At 35.0% G+C, this 18,939-nt stretch overlaps 1 protein-coding gene across 2 annotated transcripts in view; it reads right to left on the bottom strand.

Moving 5' to 3' along the window:
• Positions 1-798: 798 nt before the first annotated feature.
• Positions 799-18,939, bottom strand: part of MON2 (MON2 homolog, regulator of endosome-to-Golgi trafficking) — a 71,815-nt gene continuing 53,674 nt past the window's right edge. The window contains exons 27-35 of one of the 2 annotated variants that reach the window (XM_040061440.2): positions 17,119-17,262; positions 16,574-16,591; positions 16,181-16,309; positions 14,096-14,286; positions 7,466-7,526; positions 6,043-6,166; positions 5,044-5,251; positions 4,253-4,335; positions 799-2,320 (exon numbers count right to left, since the gene is read on the bottom strand). In XM_040061440.2, the coding sequence (XP_039917374.1) occupies positions 2,157-2,320; positions 4,253-4,335; positions 5,044-5,251; positions 6,043-6,166; positions 7,466-7,526; positions 14,096-14,286; positions 16,181-16,309; positions 16,574-16,591; positions 17,119-17,262 (1,122 nt within the window). In that variant the 3' untranslated portion in view covers positions 799-2,156. The remainder of the gene's footprint in view (positions 2,321-4,252; positions 4,336-5,043; positions 5,252-6,042; positions 6,167-7,465; positions 7,527-14,095; positions 14,287-16,180; positions 16,310-16,573; positions 16,592-17,118; positions 17,263-18,939) is intronic. The other variant, XM_040061443.2, reaches the window with a different exon arrangement.

Raw genomic sequence — 18,939 nt, 5'->3', positions numbered from 1 at the left:
TGTAAGGTAGTCTTAAGTTCTAGTCAAGAAAGACTAGGACAAATGCATCTGCATTATCGCTGAAAAACCCATTTGAAACTAATTAGAAACAAATTCACCCATAGTTTGGACTGCACACCTACATATTCTAAAACAAATTAACTCCCTTCCTTCATGTCCTACAGTTTGTTTCTTTAATGATCTCGACTTATTTTCCACTAATTAGGAGAGCAGTTGTCAGGTTTTCACTTTCAGAGTATGCATGATGTTACTTGTATGTAAGATCCACTTCTGCGGAATACTGGAACTGCTCCTCCGGAGAAGGTATTTTGACCCTTAATTAACAAATTCTGTTAATAAGAAAATTTGTTTCCTTAATGTAAACTGTATATTCTCTTAAAACTATTCAGATTTGACAATTAAGTCCCATGCAACTTTGGTCACAAATGTGCAAGGTCTTGAAGCCTCTTTAATATTTACCATACTTGGAAACAGCAAGCTTTTAAAAAGGACCATAAACTGGAGACTTGTGGGAGCAAGCTGTCCAAACAACTGCCTGGCGAACATTATTCATGCAGGGTAACCCTGAACAGTTTATCACACCTTCAGCTTTAAGCTTCTACATCTTTTACACCTATTCACATATACCAATCAGTGTTCCTCTAGTGAGGAAAGTACAAAGCAAACAGATGTAATACCATTTCTTATGCATGACAATCTTTTAATATCTACAAAAGATTTGAAGAAACAAAAACCTAAAGGCAAGCTCTGAAATTCTGAAATCCATAGAAAGGCACCTATCTTTTTTTTTTTTTTACATTTGGCCTTTGTGCTTTCACATCACAGACTAAAAGTGTGAATACAGGTGAAACATTATTGAAATCAAAATTCATTATATAAGAGTTTAAATGCTAGATCACAAACTTTAAAAACAATACTATTAAAAGTGGTTTGCTTCAATTCTGTATTATGTTAAAGTGAAACAAATTCACATTTACTTAATGTCAAATTTTACTGCATTTCTGACTATCTTCAAAAATCTCATGGTTTTTATCAGACACAATTTATAATTAAAAGATTAGAACAACTTGTTTGGGCTGAAAAGACATTACAAAACAAAACACTTAAAATTATTGAACAAAATATTACAGCCAAGTATTTTAGATATTTAAAGTTGCCTTTCCTGGGTCATGATTCAAATATTGTGATACTTGCCAAGAAAGTCAAAAAAGGCTAACAACCCTCAAATATGTTTGTTTTCTTTTTAAAGCAAGGCTGCAACTGCAAAAATGGATAGAGTTAAGTAGAACAAACATCTTGAAACAAATTTATTATGAAGTGAGGTATGGTAGTGTTGAAGTGCTACAGTGGATTTCTGCATATTCAAACTTATTTCAGGTCAGCTACTCTGAAGTTTGAGATCAGCAGACTGTGACTGCTTGCTTCAATCTTTTGTTATATGACCCTTTGCAGATGTCCAATGGCCACAAAGAAGATACATTCAATTAAGCAAAAACTAACATGATCAGATATGAATGAGCATATCTGCCAATTTAGAAGGCAAACTGTAAGTAAAAATGCAAGCATACAACTTATTCAGAATAAATACATTTTCAAGCATTTGACATTATCAATATTTTTAAAAGAATTTAAATAATAAATGCAAGTATTTTATACATAACTGTACCATTTATTATACACACAAGTATATCAGTTCCCTTTGTTTACAAAGGCTGGTTACAGATATATGGAATGTTACAGTACCATCTTGCATAAAATTTTAGTACAATTCGTACTTCAAAAAAGGGTGCAAAACACCAGCCTAATAAATCTGACTGAATTGAAATATTTTTAATTACATCATTAACACATACACAACAAGCTGTACATAAGCCCACTTTTCAATCACCACTTCAAGATACTGTAGCAAGTACATTAGATTATAAATGATTCCAACTAGTCATGTAAATTTATTAAAGGTTTGCACTGCTACTCACTCTGGAACCTTTGAGATAAAGCCTGTATTCATGACTTACTGAGCTCTTGTTAGTACAGTTAAGAGGCAGTCAGCACTGGTTGCCAAAGTACTAGTCACAAGAGATTTCCTCAGAGAAACTTCACCCAGGAGCAAACATTTTTGGATATTCCCTTCAAGAATAAAAAAGAAGTTTTATGGGTCAAGACTCTCCATTCTGTACCTTGGCTGCTGGTGGATGCATGAAGTCCTTAAAGGGAACCAGTGCCTCCTTCAAAGCAGAGCACACTTCTGAAGATGAGCAGGTGATACATTCTACTAAAGTCGGGTACAAGGCAATAACTTGTGCCCATGTGCTAGAATCAACTGCAGGGAAGAAAAGAACAGACTGAGTCATTACCACTGTCCAAATACTGACAATAGATTTTTTCCAATACCTCTAAGCAATGGCAGATTTACAGTGTGCCTAAACATAGGTACTTAGTGCTATGCAGACACTATGGCATCCATGAAGGGCACTCAGATACAGGCCACGATTTCTGCAGAATTATTTGTTTTTTCAGCTGTAGCCGGAGGCCTTATCCACTAAGGATAATATCCTTAAAGTGGTGCTACACACCTGTGTTTCTACATATGAGTCATTCACTGTGTGAATGGGATGAAACACTGACAAATTTAAGATAATACTTCTATTCAATCTATAATACACATGCATTCTCTGTCTGCTTTTCTCAGCTATTGACAGAAAACGGAACTGGATGCACATTTCACTTTTGGAAAATTGTCCGCAATGAGAATTTCTATTGATTTCAGATCATTTCAGATTACAAGAGCTACAGAAAGCAAAGGCAGAAACACAAAAAATGTCTTTCTACAAAGGTAGAAAGACAAAAAATATCCGTGGTAAGGTTTTGTTAGTCCAACAAGTAAAATTAAAACTTATAGCATGATTCTTATTATAATGCTACTTTCTTGCTTATTTCTGTTTCTGCTCTGCATTCAAAAGAGAACAAATCCCTGGCTTCAGACAACATTTACAATTATCTTAAATAAATAAAATTACTAAAAGGTAGAAGAAATGGGAGTGAAACAATGCTGTGATTTGTCCAGTGGTTCTCTTTCTAAGAAAGCGTGTAGGAAGTTTGGCAAGCTGCAGCATTTGGCAGCTGCTGCATATGGACAAGGGGACATACGTCTCATTGCAGGAAGAGGGATATGGGGGGGAAAGTCCAGCTGAGTCAGCTTCTCTACCCCCCTAAGAGGAAGACCCACCAAAGGAGCACTTTGGTTAGCTTCAAGGTTAGCCAAAAGGCTTTATGTATCCTGGCATAGTTCTGCCTGCACACTTTGCCATGAACCATTGAAACCACATGATCATAACCCTGGCTGTTCAGTGATGATGCAAATGAGTCAGCATCTCTTTCCAGAAACCCACCTCCCTGTGTTTTTCTGGAAAGGCTAGTTGGTTGGTTTGTTTGTTTCAGGATTATAAAGGGGGCTTTTTTTATGTTCCTCCTAATATGAAAAGCAGGGAGTTAGAAGGAAATGTTGTATACACAATTATGTCAGAATTTCAGAGTCCAATACAGTGGACTTAACCAAGACGCAGGATTAAGTTTCCTTCCAAGAACTCTCCATGCATACAGGAGGTGCAGCTTGCAGGAGGAACAGGATAGATCATTATAAATGAAGTTGAAGTCTTTCATTTGATTCAGCCCTTTAAATACATTTGTTAATCATTTACTCAGGCATCAATGAGCTAAGCTCAGTCCAGGGGACAGAAAATAATAGAGCAGGGAGAGAGGGAAAGCAAGACCTTGGGTGTTAGTATCTACCAGCCTGTCCATGCATTTAGCTTGTGCACCCCTTTAACAGCAGAGCACACCTATGCGAATATGAACCATAGCAACCTAAGAAGGTATCATGAGAAGGAAAAAGGGATCTAGTCAGGCTTCATATGTTTAAGAATTCCATTAATATTTTATGGAATGGGGTTTTTCTCTTGGTTTTCAGAACATGCTAAGCTTTATCTAATAAAGGACACCATAAATTGAAGTTTTCTCTTTTATTAAAAATATCTTAGGTCCTTATACTTTTAGTCACACTGGAAAAACTTTGTGGGGGTTCTTGCCATCTTCCTGTCACCTACATACACAAAGAACTACAGAATACTGACGCCTACAGAGTACACTTTTCCTTCAAATTTGTGGGAAAACTACTAAAGGAAATAATAAATACATCTTTGGGGCAGATATAATGTTACCTTGTTTGGAACCATGTTATTTAACAATAACTTACCATTTTCAGGTTGAGTCTTTTTAAGTGAATCTATGAGAGTACTGACAGCTTTTAAAACAAATATGATTTCTGTTACTTGCTGCCTACAAATGAAAAAATGCAAATAGTCAACTACTCATTTTTGTTTCAAGAACGTAAGTTTAATAGAAAAAGTTTCCCACCATCACTGCTGTTGTTTCAGCTTAGGACAGCTTTAACTTCGATACTGGAAACAGTAACATCATACAAATTTCAATCTGAAAACACTCATATCAAAGTATGTGATAAGGCTAACAAAGATAATCAATTTCCACATTCACGATCAAAACCTTCAAAAGTGAAGTGAATTTCAAGTAAGTTCCCATTTTAAGGAATTTCTTAGTTTTTTGGTCTAATTTTTCCATTTCAAAAACAATTACTTGAGTAATGATTCACAATACTGCTGTTTGGATGTTTTATTTTTGAGGAGATTCTACTCACCTCTCAATTTAGAAACTACACATGCTCTACTGGGAATAAAAGGAAATCAGATTTCAGAAATATAATACTAGAGATATAAAAAACATGGTTTCAGTAACTGAAAACTGTTGTAACAGCACAGAATATGACCACTGTTACTTAAAGGTTTTTCAAAAAAACCTGGGTACCAGCATTTTCTTTGAAATATCTTCCCCATAAACATTTCCCTGCCTTTTAAATTTCATTCTCTCCCATCCCCCTCATTTTTTTCATGACTAAGTGGTATTTTGAATGCAAATTCCTTCTCATAAAATCCTGGTAATACCTTTACTTTCTAAAAACAGTGCACATACCGTGGAAGAGGACATTTGCCACTCAATCTCTCATCTTCTATGTAGCGATGCAATACATCCTGTGACCTTTTCAAGAGCACAGAAAGTGCCATTCTAGAGATGTAGCCTTCTTGAGGAGTTGTGACTTTATTACTGAATGAAAACTGGAGCAGTGTTTCAAAACACACCTTAGAAAATTCCTCTCTCATTCGAATATCAATTTCAGCTTCTGTCAAAGTAAAATTATGCATTTCAATTGTTCAGTGTGCATGATGCTGCATGATTCAAATCCATTTATTACACACTGAGAAAAGGTTATCACTCCTCTAGTATTAAAAAATATTAACAGTGATAAGAACAAATGTTCAGAATACAATCTAAGAAAAAATGACTGTGCAAAAATCACAAGAGTTCTGAACATGAGATGAATTATGCACATTCCCAGTGACATGTCACATAACTGACATTGCTTTAATTATCAAATACATGTTATAATCTAAAACCAGCAAACTCAATCCTACATCATAAATACTCATATTTGGTACTGCACGATTTAAGTGCAGTAATTTTATGTAACGGCTTATGTCCATTTTTTTTATCTTTCCAAAAACCTCTACAAATATTTTTTATTAAAGACAGAGAAGGTATCTGGCTAGGTACACCATACAGTTACACTAAAGTCATTTACGTTTTAAGAAGAGGATGTCTGTCTTAAAATTGTCTGAAATTATTATTAGAACAGGCACAAAGCAAAATAAACTACGTAGAAAGTAACGCAGGAACGATATTATATATATGATACTGTCCAAGCAGTAAGGAAGTAATTTTTAAAAAATCACAAGACAAGAAAAGCTTAGCAACTTCCACAAAATATAATTTATAAAAAAGGTGGCTATCAAGCAGTCCATATTGAATACGTCCCAGGGAGCTTCAAGTCTTTATCATAATAAGTACACGCAACATTTTAATTATTTTCTAGTAGATTTAAACACTGTAATTTTTGTCATTCAGGTACCATACCTGTAAAGGAGGATGACTGAGAATGTATTGAGCCTTTATTGAGCATAGTCATTATCTGACCGACAAATTCCTTAGGAATAAAATTAGCATATGGCAGTATCTCTGTGCTGATAAGCTGCACCACCTAAAATAAATTACATATATTTATGTTCATTTTCTAAATACTAAAACTGTAAATCTAGTATAAAGAAACATTTAACAAGAGAAAAAAGCCTTATTAGACTTCACAAAATCTTCTATTGCTAGCATTTAAAATTTGCAGATATGTCCAAAAGTCTGGTCTTGCATGGGATATTGAACTTGAAATAAAAACCTTTCCCTCTGCCACTTCTGCAAGAGTTTCTTATCAGATTTCAAATGACATTCAAAGTATATTCAAGTAGAATTTATGGTTTTGAAAAGAAAAGATCTAACATTAGGAATTTCTCTTTCCATCCATCTCAATTCAATACCCTCTCTATGACATTAACACACATACCCATCCCTAACAACATGACATCTGCAAAGCAGAGTAAGTGCGCTAATTATCTAAACAAGCTAAGGCAACACATATTAACAGAAATGCCCTCTATCCTTGTCTTGCTCCTATTCAGGAACAAAATGGGTTTAGATCTCCATAAATTAAAGCATTAGATTTGAGAGTTCTGCTCACTGCAGGCAGAACTGCTCTCACTTTTCATCCAGATATTTTCGTGTCCCAGTCACTCCTCTGGAAATATGACGGGTGATGAAACCATAGATACTGCCATGTCTTCTCTGCAACTCCTTTTGCTTTGTACCCCTAATCTCTGTTCTGCCATGTTTTTTTGTCCTGGAGTGAAAGGAGAGAAGTCCCTCCTCACTTCAGGTATCGTCTTCTCCCAATTTTCTTCAGCCATATGCAATCAAACATTATCTCGTTACAATTACAGTGATCTCTGTGCTGCACAAAGCTACATAATTTCTTCATATATGCCAAAGCTTCTTAGTATAGAGAATGTATCTTAAGGGCAACAATGTCTAAGAAAAAATGAATTTTTGCTGACTGCCCCCTCAACACAGAAGGCATTCATTTCAGGTTTAATTGTTAGCTTTCTCTGTGGTCTACAATTACCAGTGTAAATGCTCAGCAATAACATAATAAATAGCGATCACATAATGAGTTAGAGGCAGAAACACATTCTGGTTTAGCCAGTCTATACTGTTTAGAAGTTGAGATGACAAGAAGTAGTTATTGTCATCCCACTTCCTACATTTTGCATCACTCTGAAGCAGCTGAATTCTGGACCTATGAATTTCCTGTCTTGTTTTCAAAAATGAAAACAATATCACATAAAAAGTAATGAAAGGATAACTTTTCAAGAAATTATTTCAGAACAAAATGCAACTTGTGAATGTCACTAACCCATTAATTTCAACAGTATATTTTTAATAGGCTCCTTACCTCAACATCAATACTCTCATTCTTCTGAAATTCTTGAATTGAGAGATTATCAGGAGGTGTACTAAAAATAAACATACTATGTTATAACTTAAATTTACAACATACATGAGGAGATAAGTATGGGAAAGTGCATTACATTTACAGTTATTACATGCATCAAGTTGGTACTATTACACTGTAATGATTAATCATCACAAGGTCAGGTTGGATGGGGGCTTTGAGCAATCTAGTCTTTTCACTTACTATGCAAGAAAAATACTTTTGAGTTTCAGTCGCTTTTTTTTTTTTAAATTTTAAATTTTCTTCTATATTAATTAAACATTTTTCATTAATGGGATATTACCATGTCATTTTCCCCTGCTAACTGAAATTATGTATTTGTTCTCATTCTTAATGAATTGTATTAAAAGAAAAACCCATTTTATAAACAATAGATTTGAAGGGATTTAGAATTTTCTGAAGTTCTTCCACTTTTATATATATATATATGAATTTATTTTCAGATGAAATGTCCAGAAGCGATTCAACAGACCCTGTAGTGGGTAGTTCAGAGCTAAGCACATGCTCACAAGGCAAGGCAGCTGCCCAGGATAGGACTGTGGACCTGTGCCAATCTTGTCCTTGTAAGGCTACTCATCTGGGCCTGTCTCCTCTATCCCATTGCCAATTTTAATATAAGTTTAAGAACCTTGAATGTTTTGAAATCTCATTCAGATCTGATTAGTTTAGCTGACATGTTTTGTTTTGCATGCGTTTTTCTTCCAGTGCTCCCTCCTGTACGTTGCTGATAAAGACAAATAAGATTTTTCTGAGACAGGCTTTTTTTCCCCTCATCTTCTAAATGATTAGTATAACACACTGGAAGATCAGTCTTCACACCTCCATCTAGTTTTCAGTTTTGACAATTAGGAATGTATTATGCATGTACCAATGTTTCTGCTTGAAATATAAATGTATCTCCTAAATATAGCTCCTCAAAGAGACTTCATGCAGATAAGGTCTGGATCACTTTATCTATGAAACAGACATATGTTACATGTATGACTAGAAAAAACACAAAGAATAAAATATGAAAATATTGGATTTATTCCTGGATTGTGTATTAGGCAGTCAGGAAGTTTGGAATTTTATGCTAAAAACATAGAATAAAATAAAATATTACGTAGTTGTTCAGTCAGTACCTTTTCTAACACTGAGTTGTTAAGTATGCAAAATCTTTAAACAGTAATGTAAGCTATTATGATGCATAGAAATGCAGGCCATGCTGAAATACATGGGAAGATTTCAGTCTGACACTTCCTAATTTATCATTCACTTTCTAAGCGGAGGTTTACTTAGAGAAGTGTAAAGGCTTTTCTGCCCAGGCATCCAGATCTGATCTACCTTATCTTCTACATATTTGTTCATGTGGCATATTATTCCCAAATAAATAGATTTTCATCTATATGGATACATCTATCTAGGGGCCAAATACTTTGCTGTTCTGGCCCAACATATCCAAACTGTAACAGAGGGTCGAGAGCCAGGAAAGATAAATATGTGATGCATTGACTTTGCTCAGTACAGTGCTCCCAGCCACTGCCCATTGAATGGGGAGGGCTTCAGAGCCAAGAGCAAAGAATTAACAACCACTCGAAGTCCTGCTGTGCACACCACTCTATTCAGAAGCACCTTTTGGGAAAGTATTCCCTCATGTGAGCATAGACTTCTGTTCTAATAAATTATATATATATATGTGTGTGTGTATATATATACACACACACACTTGGTGAATTTTATTGTATATAATGGCTTGACATCCTTCTATGAAAGCCTCTGGGAAAGAAGAACAATATGAACAATATGAAATAATAAACAGACCAGTTTCTTACTAGGAGACAATTTTGTGCAAATTAAGTTATATGAAATGTATTAATTTTAAATGTCATCTTGATTTATGACAAAAATCAAGATTACTGAGTCTCCTCAGCTGTAGCTTGCCTTAGGTTTTAGGGTTTTTTTAAAGCTAAAACTTTTGTCTTGGAAGTCACTAATTCTCTATGACAGTAACATTTTCCTTTTTCATTTACCTAGGCTCTCTTGTCTATATTTGAAACTTCTTGTTGTACAAAGCTGCAGAGACGATTTCTGCTGTGCTTTGTACTTTTTAAACGTCAGTGAGTATATCCTCTCATTTAGCCCCGTAGCTGGCTTGAAATTCTGTTCCTCTCCAAAAGACAGAGGTGGGACCGTGCTGAGGAGGTACATACAGCTATTCACAGAGCTTTAATTTAAGGGTTCAAATTACAGCGACCCCTTGTCAAATCAATGCCAACTCAGTTTCACTGCCAGAAGCCATATTAGGCTATCTATACATATGATTTCTAGGACCATGGTTACTAGAAGAGTTACTAGACTAGAAATATGTTTGAAATATTGGTTAAAAATTTAGAACATCAATGAAATAATTTAATTTTTCTACCCAATGCTCAGCCAGGTAGAAACTTGGAGAACATGCATACAAAAAGAAGTCAATGTGCACTGGCATACTTTAATAAAAGCTAAAGGAAAAAAAAACCTAATCAAATCTGCTATGCAGTGCTGCTAGGAGGTCTGACTGCATTAAGGCTTTTGTGAGTCTTATAGAGATGCAGATGTTTCATATTTAGAACCATCCCAACAATGCTAAGTCAGGCTGGGAGAATAAAGATTTGAAGAGGAGACATTTACCTGGCTTTGAATAAAGCCTGGGACAGACAACAGCACAGAACGTCTAGAACATTTAATGATGAAAAGTGTAGAATATGAAAATGTATCAAGACTGAAGGAAGAAAAGGAAGAGGGTTTTGTGATGTAACATTCCAGTTTCATTGAAACAAAGAGCTTAGGAAAAATTACAAATGCCAGCATAAGAAAGTTCAGTTCTAACCATATTCAGGTCTAACTATTCCTGTCACAAGGGGTGACATGTTAGAGAATGCTAAAAATCCAGGTAACATGGTAATGTCTTGCTGTTGGCCTCTTGGGGAGTCAATCCATGCTGGCCTTAGTAAGATTTGTACACTCCTGCACCTAATTTAATAACCTCCCTGTCCTGTGTGACACATTTGCAAGTTGGAAAGCCACCAGAGATGACCTGACTCAGCTGCAGTAAAGCAACTTGGTCAGGTTCAGCAGGGTTATTAAAACCAATTCAAGTTTACAAGTCATGAATCTAACTAAAAGCACTCTCTTCTCAGCTGTGGCTTGGTTAACTCATTTTGATGATATGGACAAAAATCCAAGGAGTACCAAAAGTTTTAAAAAACGCTCATTGTTAATATAAATAAATCAGGAAACACACCAAAACTAGTTCTATACCTCCTGGCTGGCCTTAAATAAAGGATCAACATGGATATTTGGGAAGTACATTCTCACTGCCATCCCCTGCAACCTGAAGGATGACATGCATGTCAACTCAGCAACAAATTTTAGCTATTACTTTCAAAACAGTGAATAGATTCTCTCAAATTACCCTGGAATAAGGCACCACTATGAATAACATATGTTTTCTATTAGAATTACAGAAAAAAAAAAATTTGAAAGAACACAGTAAATATGAAAATTCTGAATTCAATTTCCTTACAAGTGGAACAACTACAAATTTAAGAGACTAAGTGAACTGCAATTATAAACCAATAGAAGACACAATTTAGCAAATTTCAAACCAAAAAGGACAGGTTGCCCTACTTGCCATCTTGCACAGAGTGCAGAAAGATTTTACCAAAGGAAATCAGAAGAGAATTACCTCAACGTGGGGAACTTCCACAGCTATCTCTATGGCCCTCCTTGCATCACAGCGAGAGAGACACGCTTCAGTAGCAATATGGGGAGGAGGAGAACGAAGAGGATGAAGAAAAGGAGAAATGACTGCTATTACTAATTGTCCTGACTACTGGTATGAGGAAGATGTACTCCCTTTTCAGCTTCAATGTTTTTCAGGAGCACAAGGCTCAGGCTGATAGAATAGAAAGGCTGTCTATCTATCCTAAAGATACCAAAGGACAAGGCTCTAATTGTATGTAGAAGAACCATACACTTGGAAGGCAAACTACTATTTAGAAAAAGACGAACATTAGGGAGGAAAAAAACCCCAACCCCAGACATTCTGTAGCCACACAAAATACAACTACATAAGCAAAATTCATCTACTCACAACAAGCTTGGAAAGGGTAATGATAGTGGCCATTAATTATACTAACAGGTCAAATTATCTTGCTGTAGCCATGTGGTTCTATAAAATACCGGCCTATTTTTAGCATTTTAAATTAATTTGAACCTTAGAGTTTCTAAGTGAAAAAAAAAAATTCCTACACTTTTCTAAGAACACCTTTAATTATGATGAAAATTTTTCTCTAAAATACATTTTGTATGTTAAATTATAATGTACACTCTGGTTGCTAAAGAGGCAAAACCAGACTTAAGACAGATGATATAAGGTATGATGATCATAAGGCATCATAAATATTCACACAAGTACTATTTTTTTCTACCTCCAGAGAATATTTGCCCATGTATGACAAATGACAAAAGGTATTAGAATTAACATAAAGAGTAATAGTTCCTAGCAAGCAACAAATTAAGATGAAATTTCTATGTTTGAAATAATATTCAAGTAAAGTATAAGTCACACACTATATTAAAAAAAACCAAAACCAGACAACATATTTGGCCAAAAAGGTCATGCAAATGATAGCGGGTTATCCTGAATTACACCAAAGAATTGTGATAATTTTACTTCCCTGGATTTATATACAATTAATACCAAAAAACTGTAGCAGTTCTAGTCTTGTTCAGCTAAGAACATGTAAAATGAAAATGTTTAATTTGCTTTGCAAATATTTAGGAATAATTAAATTACAATAGTAACATGTATTCCCAAAGCAACATTTAAGTGAACATACATTCTTCTACAATAACCTGAAAAACCTTCATTTGAATCCTGTAAACCCAGCAATGATATAGATTATAGGGAGTTAACTGATGTGGACTGCCTGTCTCAGAATGGAAGCAAGAATACTAACTGCAGCTGAAAGCAAGTTCTGCAAAGATTATTTTACATTAAAGAAACAGTGAAGCATAAAATAACTTGTCTTTTAAGCCATCATGATGACTGTCTATTTTAAGGTCCTCCTACTTAATAGAAATTTATTTCAAGTAAATGCAAAAACAATAGGAAGGTTTTTCACCTGTCATATAATCATATTGATGATATTCCAAACCCATTTATTATTACACACATTTTTACTAACAGATAGGTCCCTAAAATAAATTTTTATAGGTAGTTATTTTTTGTTTGTTTTGGGCAAGCTGCTATTTATCCATCATTAGTAAATATAGCTGTGTTTGGCTGTTGACTTTTGTGTGTTTCAAAAACTAAACACAGAGTATATTAGTGTAAGGCACTGAAGAACCTTACAGTTTTCTTTTAAAAACAAAGATTCGTTACTGAAAATCAGGGAATTAAATTGTTTGTGTTCCACTTTGTTCTTTATTCTAAAACGCTATTAGATATACTTAAACTACTCCTAAAAAATGCTTGCTCACAGATGTTTACAGAAGATGGAAATTCCATACCACTCCTAAGCAATTATCTAAAATACCTAACCTTCCTTGGAGTAAAAGGTTCTATTAGTTTCTAACCTAGAAAATCTTTGTTGTACTGAAATAGATTTTTACGCATTGCCAAGGGACAAAAAAATTCTCTGAAGCAAGCTTTTATGATATTCTGAAAATTTACAATGTTTTGCTAATGTTCTATTCTTTTGGTTGAACAAATTAATAGATCCAAGGCCAGGCTGGACGGGGCTCTTAGCAACCTGGTCTCGTGGAGGGTGTCCTGCCCATGGCAGGGTGTTTGGATCTAGTGATCTTTTAAGATCCTTTCCAACTCAAACCATTCTAGGATCCTATGATTAAATTGTCTGTCTCTGCTCATTACTATTTTTCACTTCTGGACTTTCTCAGCTTGCCCAGTGTAGATTGAGAATGATTGAGATTCCTTGAGAGGAATTTATAGTCATAAATATGGCTACTTAGCTACACTTTTCATAAAGTATCATAAAGTGTGGTTAATTATTAAGGTGCAGTCAATTTATCGTAGGTAGAAAGGAATACAACATAACTATGGGCTTCTAAGTGAACAGCAGTGTACAAAATAATTTTCAAAAATTCACAGTAAGTGGAGTATTTCAAGCTGGAACTCAGGAGAAACACATTTAGTTAATGCTGTTCACCTTTATTAGAAAAAATACTGTTGCGACTTTGTTCAAAGTGAAGAAAGGAACAAACTGAGTATGTATCAGCAACTGTTTATCAAACCTAGAGTAAACATCCTTGGGAGTCCATACAGAACTCCCTGTCCTGTTCAGAAAGACTATGCCTTATACTGAGAGTTCAGCTGAGCTCTTCCTTGCTCTTACACGCTTTTCATTGAAGCTTTTTGTACTACTTTCTAAAAGTACAGCTCTTTGAAGTACACAGATCGGCTACCATTTCTCCATCATTCATTAAAATAATTTTAATATATCAAATAGTTCTACTGACACATAGTGAACAAATTACTTACAAATATTTTCCTTCAAAAAATAAAAAAAAGGAAATTGCGTTTACCTTTTTGTGAATAAAAAGTCTTCAAAAGTATTTGCTAGCTCTGGCCACATACTGTCAAATTTTCCAGAAGATGCATGCTGCCTTGCAACAGGTAGTCCAATGGAGAGAACTTTGAGAAGAGAGGATACGGCTAGCTTCCATGTGCTTTCAGAAGGACATGAGTACTTCAGACTAAGAGGTATTCTAAGTGTCTGCAAAATGAAAGTCAAAACGAAATTTATCGTTGCTCAGACAAATCTAAGATTACAGTAAGTTTCTGCACAAGATCTCAGAGGACACTGTCGTAGATGGCAGTACACATCCCTACCTTTTCTGCTAGTAAATGAGGTGGGCTTTTACAAATGCAGTTCTGAAGACAGTTTATCATATACCAGCTGGCTAAAGCACAGGTCTGTAGCCAAGTACAAGGTTAGAAGTCAGAATTGATCCATTATCATTTACACTAAGAAATCACACACTAATTTTCTTTTTCTGTATTGTCATTCACCATTTCTGCTAAGTCTGACAAATGGGCTTTTCTAACATCTAAGAGACTGCAGGCAGTCTGTTATCATGAGTGTATTCTGCAGAATTCAGTCCCATTCCTATAAAGCCATCCCAAGTGCTTCCACAGTAAAGAAAAAAGCCTCATTGAATTTAAACTTTTCCTAGTGAAGTTGAATTTTAAATGCTGCAACATAAACACTGGAAGAAATCTGGTCATTATTGACTGTTAAACCACATGAAATTTGAAAGAAACAACAGTTAGTGAAATTCTAAGATAAAGGCTACAACACAACTCAAATATAAAGCACATGAAAACAGCAAATTTTAAGTCTTTTAGGCAGTCATCTTCAATATCTATAAAACAAAGTCATTAATAAATTTTAAAACATTAGGTATATGAACTATTTACACTTGTATGCATTCCTTTTAGTATTAGTCAAACCTTAGAACCTGATAGTAAGTTATCTTGGAAAACCAACTATTTACTTGACATTTCAAATACATAGTGACTAAATTCAGGTACTATATGTATGCCCCACATGCCTTTAGTGCAGTCACTGATTTGAGGAAAGCAAAAGGAGGAAAGACTCACTCTGACTCTCACAAGGGAGTCAAATATAATTAACTCTTTATGGCAAAAAAAAAGGCTCCTAGAATCTAACCCTAGAGATAAACAGAACCTTTTTTTCTGCTGCTATTGGTCATATGTGTCAAATCTAATTCCAAAATCAACATGTGCTTTAGAGACAGGAAAAATAAATTTAAAAGCACTTTCATATATCACAATAGATCATATTGTTATCAACTGCAAATGTTACAAAAATTTGGTATTTCTATCAGTTTCAACAATCCCATTAAAATGGAAGTGAAAAACAACTGCATTAACTTTGAAATATAAATATTTGATTCATAACAGATTTCAAGTTACATCACCCTTTTTAAACACATTCAGGTTTCTAAAGGTCTATACAGGAAAATCCTAATGTCAGCCAAGTCATTGCAAACAAGCTAGCTCAGATAGATTTTTATTTTCCAGAAATATTACTGGAAAATATTACTTCTATTATTTACTAAATTTTTTTGCTGAAATGGAATGGCCAAAAAAGTGAAACAATTGACAATTTGACTTTAAAGGTGTATTTGCACACCTGTAACATTTCATAGCTGAATTGACCCATGAAGTCATTAAAAGCAAATCAAAAGATGGGAGCACATGCCCCCAAAGCATATATGCCAGTCTTCAGAAACTGGGCTTTGGCCTTCAATGCCATATTTACTAACAGGCCTATTTACCACACTCAGGTGCATAACACTTTCAAAGATGAAATTTTCGTGGCATAACACATTTGGTAATTTTTATCTTAACACTGAAATACTGATGCTGACGTTACTCAGCTAAGAGCAATACATACAGACTAATAAATAGCCTTCCAGCTCCCAAAGAAATTATTCCCTGCTGCTCATCTTCATAAAATATCCATCTGTTTACTACAGCTTGAAGCTTCCCAGGAAGTGTTTGTCAACACTAGCTGAAAATAAAACTCATGATTTTCAATATAAGCTCATTAAATTCAGAGCACATGCAGGCCAAACTTTTACCTTAATAATGTTCTGAAGAACTTTCTCTGTTACCACAGCTTTATGGCAAGCTGTCTTTTGGTATAAGTCCACCACAACTTCCAATGATCTCTCTGCAAATGGTACATAATTCAATGCCACCCATTCCGCCTAGGAAAAGGAATGAGTAAATTACAAAATTATACGTGAAAACATATTAATTAAGGAACAGAAAGTGTATGTTTTGCACTGAACTCTCAGTTTAATGCATGCAAGGTTTGCTAAAAATATGGTCCAAGCAACAAAACTGCAAATACAACGTAGTCTGTATGAAAATGTACTCTACATTGAAGTAAAGTACATTTAAATAGGAGAAATGTTGCAGTCTAAGCAAGACAACTACATTAGGACAATCTTGAAGGAAATTTAACTCACCGGTGCAAAAAGTTGTATCTAGTGTGATTCCATTGTGTTGCAGGATAAACAGAATAAGAAGAATTAATACATACATACATAATAGTTACCTCTTCGATTACACTGAATGAGATGCTCATGCTTAGTGAACAGCAGTGTACACAGATAAAAAAAATTACTGAACATGTTCCATTTCTTTACAGCACGTGCAATTGAAAAATCTGCAGCTTGAGGGAATTTTCTCCATTCAAAATTACCATGTCTCTGTGCTTAATTTAGTATCTCTTGTAGGACAAATTATTTTAGATTACTTCATATACAAATTCAGATACATTTGTCTGGTGTGCAAGCCAGACCTTTCCTACATGAAGGAATACAAGGTATAAAAGCAAAGAAGAATGCAAAGGGAGTAAAAGAAGATAACAAAAGCATGTAAAAATACTTATTACACAACATGCAGTTATGTTTTTACAGATTGAAGAAATGCATCTTGCTGAACAACCTATATCTGAAGCTGAATTTGATTAACCAGCCATGGGAAACAAGTGAGATTTCTAATTAATTACCTGATTATACTTTGCATTTGCAATGTGCTTTGTTTCCAGCTGTCCATACTGTGGAGGCTTGCAGGAGAATTCTACAAAGGCCAGCAGCTGGTCAAAGATTGCAGGATACATTATCTGCATACCTTCTGAGCCCACACATATAGCCTTTATCAAAAGAAAATACAAAACTTTAATATATATTTCTTGAGCTTTTGCTTTAACACCTGCATCAGTACAAGGAACTCCTACAGAAAATCGCCATATAAGACTATGTAAGGGTCGAGCTGTATGAAAGATAAGTGTATAGTTCCAAGAGTTTAAGGAAATAAAATTTTATTACTTTATTGAAGCAAATTAAGTGACGAGATACCTGGGCATATACAGTTCAGTAAATACTGCTATCTCATCCAATAAAAAATAACTTTTCTTCACAAACTCTGCTTTGACTTGTCAGTAAAATAAAGTCTTACGTAAGTCTTGCATATAGATCTCAGCCACATCTTCCTTAAGTTCTACTTCAATAAACATTTAAATCTCAGAAGTAAATCATAGAAGGATTCAAAAAGTAGTTAAAAGAGTGTCTTATAGAAAGGAATATAAATGAAATGAGAATTATATAGTTTGGTATAGCTGAAACACAATCTAGCTTTAAAATGGAAAACATTTCAGGAAGTGTACTTATACTACCAAAGAACTCCAAGCCCCCTATACTACAGCAGTGAAAGAGCAGAAGATGAGTTCTAATGGGAAATAAAAAGACAAAAAGAACAAAACAAAGGGTGCAAAATGGGCTCAACATATGGAAGCCTGAAAAGAGATCCAAAGCTCCCTTCCGTTCCCATGTTCTTGAGTTGCAATGATGTCCTTTGTTAGTGGAATCACATTATAAAATATATTTATTAAACTAGTCAGGGTTCAGTCTGAAAAATGTTAGGTTTTTCCCATGCTATTCAAACTGCAAAGGTCTTCCTTCTGAGAAAATCAGAACTGACCCAAGTCTTCCTTTATCAGCAAAGAACCTGATCCTACACGCAAACACAGAGAAATATTTTGTTTCAAAGATTGCAAATATTTACATACTCTTCTTTAATGCTTCCACTAGCTTCTGTGTGTACTCCTGAGAGTATCAGTTGATTTCAAGAGAGGAAGAAGGTACTCTGGCCTAAAGCAAAACCCATCTGACACATGGTCTTCGCTTCACATCAGCACTGGCTGGCTGCCTTGCCATGTGAGCTGTACTGTTTATACAGCCAAGAGGAGTGATCACGCAACTTCACAGAACTTCCTGATGTCCAAAAATACTTTAACAAGTGTTTTTGGAACTTCAGTGTTGTTGTGTTAGTAACATAAGTATAGGTGGGATCAGAGATTTGAGGTACCATCTTATGGAAGTCTGTATTTGCAAAGGCTTGTAACTGCCATGGTAACCACTGACACTGGGAGTGGGGAAGGGGAGATGTCTCACTTTCTCATGTAGAGTTTTTGGTTTTGTTATTGTTTACAAACTTTCAGCTAAAACATCTTGACAAGAACAAGAGTATAATAATGTACAGTTTTTCCTCATGTTAAAACCTCTGGTAACCCCTTCTTTGAAAAGCCCTAATGCCTGCAGCCTTTGGAAACCAAGATCATCTGGATAAGGAGAGTGAATACCAGAAAAATCTGAGATTCATAAATGGACTGATCAATTGGGAAAAACAGGTTTTGGGCTGGACTGACCTGCTGGAAAAGGGAAGATAAAAAAGGGTCAAGCCTGACTGGAAAAGGGTGAAAATGTCGTAGACATGACTGGTTTTAAAACTTCGTGTTATTTATACACCCACTTACAAAACTGAGATTTAA

This window comes from Hirundo rustica, chromosome 4, assembly GCF_015227805.2.
Source record: "Hirundo rustica isolate bHirRus1 chromosome 4, bHirRus1.pri.v3, whole genome shotgun sequence".
NCBI classification, from domain to species: Eukaryota; Metazoa; Chordata; class Aves; order Passeriformes; family Hirundinidae; genus Hirundo; species Hirundo rustica.
Note: the sequence above shows the minus strand (reverse complement) of the source record. Positions and strands in the feature narration are given on the sequence as shown.